General features: G+C 47.5%; 1 protein-coding gene and 1 long non-coding RNA gene across 3 annotated transcripts in view; one reads left to right on the forward strand and one right to left on the reverse strand.

Annotated features, from left to right (window-relative positions):
- LOC138920732 (uncharacterized) overlaps positions 1 to 4,147 on the forward strand; it is a 66,365-nt gene extending 62,218 nt beyond the window's left edge. For both annotated transcript variants that reach the window (XR_011432436.1, XR_011432437.1), the window contains one exon: positions 1,114 to 4,147. This is a non-coding gene — a long non-coding RNA (uncharacterized lncRNA). The remainder of the gene's footprint in view (positions 1 to 1,113) is intronic.
- The window catches only part of LOC106782581 (uncharacterized), a 56,486-nt gene extending 49,258 nt beyond the window's left edge, over positions 1 to 7,228 (reverse strand). Inside the window, exons 1-2 of the mRNA XM_070250878.1 lie at positions 6,870 to 7,228; positions 1,185 to 1,946 (exon numbers count right to left, since the gene is read on the reverse strand). Coding sequence (XP_070106979.1) covers positions 1,185 to 1,244 — 60 coding nt within the window. The 5' untranslated portion in view covers positions 1,245 to 1,946; positions 6,870 to 7,228. The remainder of the gene's footprint in view (positions 1 to 1,184; positions 1,947 to 6,869) is intronic.
- Positions 7,229 to 9,013: the final 1,785 nt, after the last annotated feature.

Raw genomic sequence — 9,013 nt, forward strand, 5'->3', positions numbered from 1 at the left:
CCTGGGCCTCGATCTCCTTATCTGTAAGGTGAAGGAGTTGGATATGAGTGGTCCACAACTCCCTACCACCAGCACCAAGTGATACCCGAAGATGCACAGGCTGACGCCCACGAGGCCCCCACTCCTCACCCCCTCCATGGTGATCGCCCTCGTCCATGCCACCAACATCTTTTCCCTGGATGGGGCAACTGCCTCCTAGCTACTCTCTCTTCCACTTCCCCTCCTAGAGGCTATTCTCCCCGTAACAGCTGGAGTGATCCCTTTATATCATAATAATATAATATCCTTTTATATTTCTATATCCATAATGTAATGTCCTTTTTTTCTTCTTTTTCTCCCCAAAGCCCCCCAGTACATAGTTGTGTTTTCCAGTTGTGAGTGCCTCTCTAGTTGTTGTAACATCCTTTTATATCACAAATCCTATCACGTCATTCCTCTGCTCAAAACCCTCTAAGGGCTTCCTGTCTCACTCAGACAAAAGGCCAGAGTCTTCACAGGAGTCAAAAGCGCCCTACACGACCCGCACTCCCCCCACTTCTCTGACATCAATTCCTCCTTCCCTTCCTTTCTCTCGTTCCACTCCACCAGGCAGGCCGCCCTGCTTTTCCTTGAATGGGCCTGGGCAGCCTCGCAGCAGGGCTTTTGCACTTGCCGTTCCCTCCGTCTGGGAAGTCCCTGCCCGGGGTCCACGCGGCTCCCTGCCTCACCTCCTTCAGGTACTTGCTCAGATGTCAACTTCTCAGTAGGCCCTTCCCTGGCCACCCCACTCAAAATCAGAACTGGTGTGCCAGCCGCCCAGTACTCCCTGTACCCCGTCTGCCTCATTTACTCCTGAGCACTTGTCACCACCCAATATTCTTTTCTTTAGTTTTCCCATCTGTCTCCTCGCCTGGAATGTAAGCTGCACGAGACCAGGGATTTGTAAGGTTTTGCTCGCTGCTAAGTGCCTATGCCCACACAAGAGCTCACTCAATACTGAATGGGTGAATGAGAAATTCTCCAGCTAGTTAACACCACTCCTTTTCTCTCCTACTCACTAAAATATAGCACAAGGCATGTGAGCTATTAAAGGAATAATCTTTAATTTATTAAAAAATTATTTGCAAATTTTAGTGATTGTTATAAACTGACCGCGACAGCCAACTGTACCACCAAGCTGTGGTCGAGAGCCATCAGGTGGATACCTTCTGGGCCTTTCCACTCCGAGCCAGCGTTCTCAGTGAGCAGGCCCAGGTCCGGGCCATGGCGTTCCTGCAGGAAGGCCACGCATCCCGAGGAGCAGCAGGCGCCGCCTGAGCGCTGGAAGAGTCTCTGTGCGCAGACACTACTGGGCTTCACAGACACAAAGTGACGCTGAATTCCCAACAGCTTCCGGTGGTGAGACGCCACCAACCAACGGACAACAGAAATGCAACTGCTGGTGTGCGACGTTTCACAAAGTTTTTACAAAGCTAAATACTATACTTGGGGGTACCGGGAAGCAATGCTTGAGCGCACAGCTGCAATCTGAATTAAGGCTTCCCTCCCTCCCCTCCTGCCTTTTTAAAGGCTGCTATTTCATGGAATACTGTAATTCCCTACTTGAGAACAACTTTTTGGAGGGAAGGGCAGTCCCTTGGACTGTAAGACTGGGCCTCTCAAAGCTGCTGAGAAGCAGTACAACGCAGTAAGACCTGGAAGCGTGTCCAGCAGGTGTTTCAGGTCTGTCTGGGAGGTGGTTCCGGCATGTCTGGCACGTGGTTCTGGCACATCTGAGCGGTGGTTCCGGCATGCCTGGCATGTGATTCCGGAGTGTCCGTCAAGTGGTTCTGGCGTATCCGGCAGGTGATTTTGGCGTGTCCGGCAGGTGGCCTGAAGACCTTTACATCTTGTTCAGAGACATGTCTTACGCTCAGACTTGTCCATTCCTTCCAGCCTGCTGTGCACTTCCTATGTTAGCAATATGGCTTTAGGCACGGAACAAAAAGAAAGTTACAACTAAAGGTTAAAAAATCATCACTATTTTGTAATCTATTATGTTGCTTTAAAATGCTCTAAATTTTGATTCCTTGGTTATGGCATTTTTTGAGATTTTCTGAAGATGGCAATTATACTCAAGAACTTTTGTAGAAATTATATAAAAATACTTTCCTCTAACTACAGAAATCAAGTTTAGTATCTTCTACGTCATCCATTAGAAGCACGAAAGGAAGTTTATCATGGGAATTTCAACTATTAGTGTCTCAATGGCAAACCTGTAGGCATTCTCCCCCAAAAAAATTAAGTTTGGAAGTTTCTCAAAAGTGGCTCTCCATATTTCTTAAGTTACCATTTTGATCTTCCAATTCTCTTCCCCCTTATTTCTACTCTCTAAAAGTGTTATGATAAATATATTTAGAGTTTAACAGAACTCACATTACTCGTAGTTTGAGAATTTTATGCAGGCGCTGCTGACCTTATATAAGTTAGGTTAGGTTGGGAGACAGGAGGTTGGCCATCTCTGTTTTAGACCACAGGTTCTCAGGTTAAAATTCTGAAGTGTTTCCTAGACAATATGGGGGCTGCTTGAGCTGAATAAGAATCCTAAATAGCAGAGTAACACGGAGGTGGGTCAGGGGAATTATTTAATCAGAGTAGTTCTGATTTTGAAAACTGACCAAGGTCAGCCAGCGAAGACCTTAGTCCCGGAGGAAGAAACCGGCCACCACGGATCACAGCACACGGCACCTGACTTTCACCTCCTCCCCTCTCACTCTTTCTCCTCCTCCTTTCCTTTCCTCTCTTACTGAATGACAAGTGTTAACAGTAGAGTTATATGTGCTTACCACAATACTTGGCATTCAGTAATTAGTTAATAAAAAACATTTTCCTAGAAGCATGGCATGGAAGGGAAACTACTTAGAATATATGCATTAAGTGGCTAAGAGTACAATGATATAAGCATTGGAATATTGGAGAAATTTTTAGTACAGCATTAAATTTGAAATATCAGAACTTTCCCAGATTTTCTTACTTGCCTTCTTAACATACTTATCAAATGGCAAGCTTGGTAAGAAAGCTACTGGATCTCCTCCAAGATCCCTCACCTAACTAGCAGGCAAAAAGTCATTCACTGCTTTGGCAAAGGGTCTTGCAGCAGAGTCCCTGCTGAACTGCAAGCCTGCCATGTCCCCGGCCCCTGCCTGGCTTAAGAAAGCAGCACAGGACGGTGGGCCCCACCTCAGAGTGGGGCGCTGAGACAAGCACTGAATACTAGTGGGCACCTTCAGACCAACCTCTCCCAACTCTTCACTTTAAAATGAGAAACTGAAGCCCAGGGTAAACATCCCAGGCCTCACATATTTTTATGGCCAGAACCACAAGAAGCCCAGTCTTCTGGCTCCCAAGCTTAGGGCTTCCTTTCAGACAGCTGCTCCAGAAGTAGAGCGCTGGCTTCTGAAAGTGAGTGTGACTCAGGGAACACGGACAGCAACCCTGGGGCAGGCTTATCGACTAGCCCTTAAAGTGGCGTGAAACAGGGATCTGCCACAGTTTGATTTAAGGGTGTGGCATCCAAATCCAAAAGAACTGCCAACTGTTGCAAAGATTCAGTGGTGGCAATTGACATCTCTCTTTATCCTCTCATTCTGTCCCTTTTCTCTTTGCTACGCAGTTAATCAGGAGTGCTCCAAAGTGCCAGCAACGTACAAGAAGTGGGGCAAGGAGGAGGGGGAAGTAATGACAACCTTTAGGAAAGTAAGAAAAAGAATTTAAATAGCTTAAAATCACTCTCACCTTCAAAACTGCAGTATTTTGGAAATTCACAGCTTTTCTTCTTACCGCCTGAAAGTGGCCCTGAGAAAGTCTTACTCCAAAGAACCTCCTCTGGCGCACCCTAGACACCCGCCTTTACCACTGACTGCTCCCCTCCGGCTCAGTCACATGCAGGCTATCTGCTTCCTATAGCTTGAGTCTCCCCACTACTGGTGCCCGAAGACCTGTAGCCGAGCTGGTCTGGTTCTCATCTACGCTTTCTCTTCTCTCAACTATTTCCAACTGTACTATTTGGCTCCTCTTCCTCAGTGTATTTTTCATGTCAGAAATCTGAGTTGTACGGATGAATGGATAAAAATGTGGTGTATACAACGGAATACTGCTCAGCCATAAAAAACGATGAAATTGTCTCATATGTGACAACATGGGTGGGCCTTGTCAGTATTATGCTAAGCAAAAATAAGCCAGACAGAGAAAGACAAACACCGTATGCTTTCACTCATACGTGGAAGATAAACAAACACACAGATAAAAGAGAAGGTTGGTGGTTACCAGCGGGGTTGGGGGTGGAGGGAGGGCAAAAGGGGTAAAGGGGCACATGCGTATGGTGATGGATGGAAACTAGACTTTGGGTGATGAACACGATGCAGCACAACGCAGTCTATACAGAAGCCAAAATATAATGATGAAATTTACACAATTTTATAAACCAATGTGACCTCCATAAAATTTTAAAAAAAGTGTCTCAAAAAAAGAAAGAAAGAAATTTGAATTGTAGAGTGGCACTAAACCCCAAAATAAATCTGAAGAATTATTAGGGCAAATTGAAATCACCAAGTATTCTCTTCCTTTCTTCAGTCAGCTAGTCAATTTTTAGTGTCTCATCAGGCATATACTTCTGGTAACTGGCGGCCCATCTCCTTGAGGACACTATTTTAGCAACAAGTCAAGCCCCTAAAGTGCAGGATGTCTGCGCTGAAAAGATTTTAGACATCAGCTAGTCTATCTCAAACCCTTCATCTTACAAATCAATAAACTGAGCCTAAGAGAAGGAAGGTTTTTCTCAAGACCCTTCCAGTCCATTTCTCATCCTGCAACACTTTAACATGCTATCTTTTCTTTCCAATTAAAGTCTACCTGTTTCCACCTGAATTACTCCTTCACCAATTATTTTTCAAAGGAAAGACCATAATCAATGCCCTCAGGTCGTAATATACTTCCTTAGGATTTCTTTAGGGAGTTTTCTTTTCTTTTTTTTTTTTTTAAAGATTTTATTTTTTCCTTTTTCTCCCAAAGCCCCCCATTTAGGGAGTTTTCTTTTTACTTAATTTCAAACTCCAAATTATGTGTGCATTACTAACTACGTACTATGAATGTATAAGTAAGGGCTTTCCGTAAATCCACATACTAGAGAAAAGACTCAGATGATAAAAGCGGCTTAGGAGTCCAGGTCTTAATTCTAGCTCTGCTACTAATTAGCTATGACCTTTTGAGCAAGTCACTTCAGTTTCTTTTTTCACATGGAAGATAAGGAGGGTGGACAAGATGTGTGTTTCTCAGCTTTCCTTGGAGTCCATCAAGTTCTGAAATGGGGTCCAAAGATCTAATGGAAACCATGGTTCTGCTTCCTCCAGACAAAGCTGCACAGCTAAAATATTGAGTTTGCTTTGGGGTCACACTAGGTATCTTGTGCTGATCAGAAGCTCTAACTGGCACATACGTACACCTTCAGCTAAAAATGGCAACATAAATTACTTTTAAATAGTTTGTTTGAAAGACCGAATTAACAAAAAACAACCATTTGGCTCACTGGAGAAATAAAAGAAAGCAGCTTTCAAAAGCACAATTGTGGGAACAGGAGGAGGAGAAAGCAGATTTTGCATGGAGAAAGTAAAATCAATTCACATAAATATGAAATTAGATTTCACTTGAAGGAGCAAGCAACTTCTGTCCTTCCTGTGTTTGTCTGCTGACGCTGGAAGTGCCCAGATGCACAGCACTCACTCTGTGTCCTCCCAGCTCCTGGAGACAGCACTCGATCCAACAGAGGAGGCACTTAGACTCGGATTATCAAGTATTTTTCCTTTACATTCATATTAAGTCTCCAACTAGATTACACTGCACAGACAACGTAGAGAGAGGTCCTTTAAGGAGTTTAAATCTCTTAGTACAAAATACAACAGTTCACTTGGCCAATACTCAAAAGGGCATTAGCAGGGATTACATTTCATTTCCAATCTACAGGGACGGAAATCATAAGGTTCCGCCCGCTGCTGCCTCACAGTCTCACTGTTTCACCCGCAAAGAGGGAGGCTGTGCGCCGGCAAAGGGCCCTGGACTCGGGCAAGGAGATGTGGGTTCCAAACCAGCTGGCCCCAGGAGCAAGTCCCTGCACCCAGAACAGTACTTTGCATGAAGCTGATGCTCAATGAAGGTCAGTTGGCTGGCACTGTGACAATTTCCACCATGAGCCAATTCATATTATATAGAGAACTTAAAGATGTGTCCCTCCAAGAAACTGAAATCCAATTATGTGAAATATGGGAAGTTGGGTGGAAGGAAAAGAGTTAACATTTCCTGACTCTTATTATAAGCCAAAGGATTTAGAGCAGTTATCTCACAAAAGCCTTGCAGAGTAAGTGAAATATTTCCATTTGATACTGAGAAAACCAGACTCAAAGAAAGTACTACGTAATTCGTTCAAGATCACACTATTAGTAAGGGGAGAAGCCCAGATTCCAACTCAGGTCTGCAAAGCCCACACCATTTGCAGAAGGCAACACTACAGGTGGAGGCGGCCCACGATGAGTTGGGGACTTGGGTCGAAGTTTCACTTCTGTCACTAAGTTGTTGCATACTAAGCAGAACACCTTTCTGCAATTTTCACACCCGCACATGGAGGGGTGAGAGAGGCTCAGGTCAGCGGTTGGTTGTTTTGCTTTGCAGGGCTGTTATCAGAATCCTTTTGGGGCAGGACTTTTTCCAACACAGGCGCTTCCCTCTCCTGCGCTCTGAAATTACTTGGGAGTGGGGTCCTCGGTTACTAAAGGAAATGTTGACACCCCTCAAGTGGGTCGGAGCAGAAACGCGGGGCGGGCTTCAAGCCCCTCCCATCAGGTTGCGGCTGAGACCCTGACCTGTCGGGGGGATCCCGGCGAAAGCCAAGAGACGGCTCACTCGCGGATTCACGTTTCGCCCCGGCCTGGCGCTCTCCGGCCGCCCAGCGGTCTGGGAGGAAGGGCTGGACCTGCGCCCGAGGACTCGAGCGTCTGCGGGCCGCCCGTAACGAGAGGCCGCGCCGCACGGACCGCATCGAGCGCACCGCGCAGCGAGCGAGCTCCAGGAGCCGGGCTCGGGCGGGGCGGCGCGCCGGTCCCGGAACCACTTCCCGGTCAGCGCCGTGGCCGCCGCCCACTTTCGGTTTCCCCGCACTGCCCGACCGCCGCCGCCGCTGCGACTCGGGAATCGCCTCAGCCGCCGGCCCCGCCGCGCGTGGGAAGGGAGACCGACGCCGCCTAGCGGTTTCTGCGCGTGCCCACGCACGGGCCGACGGCGGAAGACGCAGCGGGGCGCGCAGGACGCCTCCCGGTGGGCGCCGCGAGGGCGGGCGGGCCTGGGGTCGCGCTGACGCCCTCGGGCTGGTGGCTTCTCCCGCCCGCGGACGGTTCGTTCGGCTCCCGCTCCTTCTGCAGTTCTGGAACAGTCACTGTTTGTTCTCCTGGACGTCTGCCTCCTGGTCCGCTCATTTACTTTAGGTCTTTTCTCAAGCGTCATCCTTTCAAGGTGGTGGCCCCGCTCAGACGCGTCAGCCCCCTCCCCTGGCGTTCCCGTCTCCGTCTCAGCTGCACCCTCCTTAACGCCCGTGCAGCGCGCCACGTGCGTGCCTCTCACTCACCTCATTGACTGCCGTCCCCCCCGAAGTCCAGCTCCATGAGCGCGCGGATCTTTGTTCTAGTCCCTAATCTGTTCCCAGAGCCTAGGACAGCGCCTGGCAGGTGATGAGCGTGCCATAAATACTTGTCAGTCACTCGTTATAAAATTGTTGAACACCTAATATTTATTCAGTAATTTATTCTGCACATTAATTCTACCAATATTTACTGAGCATCTGCTTTGTATTCCTTAAGCCAACACTGAACCCTTCTCTGCATCCATCCCGTGTGCATTGACTGAGGGCCTGCTGTTTGTTCAACCAGCTTTTTTACAGCTTTATCGAGGTATAATTGACATACTATAAACTGCACATTTAACATGTACAATTTAAGTTATGACATGTGAGTAGAGCTGTAAAACTAACAGTGCTATAAAAATGACCATCTCCACCGCCCCAGGGAGCTTCCTCCTACCCCTCTGTAACCCTCGCCTCTTGTGCCTCCCGGTCCCTTGCTCCCTCACCCGCTGATCTGTTTGTTGATGTAAATTAGTTTGCTTTTTCATGAATTTTCTGTAAATGGCGTCATGCAGTATGTGCCATCTTTCACTCAGTGTGTCTGTTGGATTCGTCCATGTCGTGTGTACTGGTAGTCCATGGCTTTTTATTGCTGAACAGTATTCCGTGATATGGATGTGCTAAACCTACCATAGGACCCAGCGATTCCATTCCCAGGGTCTCCCCAGAGAAAGCACATGTCCACACGAAGACCTGGACAAGAATATTCACAGCAGCTTTCTTTGTCACAGCCAAAAATGGAAACAACACAAATGTTCATCTGGGGGTGAATCAAACAGTATATATTGAATCCCTGCCGTTAAATAACACACTTTCATGGAGCGCCTGCTATGTTAAGGCACACGCCTGTGCTTGAGGGCTGTTGATTCCGTGAAAGGCTGTAGTGGGCAGTGAAAAGGTGGACTGGGAGCAGATCATGGAAGGCCCGCAGCCCGTGCTCAGGAGTTCGGGCTTTTCCCCAAAGGCAATGGGAACTGTTCAGAGTCTTCTTTGAACGCTGTTCTCTTTTGCACTCCCGCATCTCGTCCCTGGCTGAGTCTGCCCAGATGTCTCTCCCTGGGCTTCTCTGCATCCCTGCTGCTGTGTTTCAGTCTATTTGAGATCTCTTTCTCCCTTCTCTCCCCTCGAGTCTGCTCCAACGCTGCAGCGGATTTAATAGCCCTAGAATACAGCGAGACCCGGTTTGGACTCACAGTGCTCGTAACACCCCCTGGCTCCACGTTTAAGATGAGAAAGATAAACAAAGCAGCTCTCAGCTGAAAGAGTGCCAGTCGGAGTAGGAAATTAGGGAAAAACTCCAGAGTCCAACATTCAAAATAAATCATAAAACAG

This window comes from Equus caballus, chromosome 25 (genome assembly GCF_041296265.1).
Source record: "Equus caballus isolate H_3958 breed thoroughbred chromosome 25, TB-T2T, whole genome shotgun sequence".
Classification (NCBI taxonomy): Eukaryota; Metazoa; Chordata; class Mammalia; order Perissodactyla; family Equidae; genus Equus; species Equus caballus.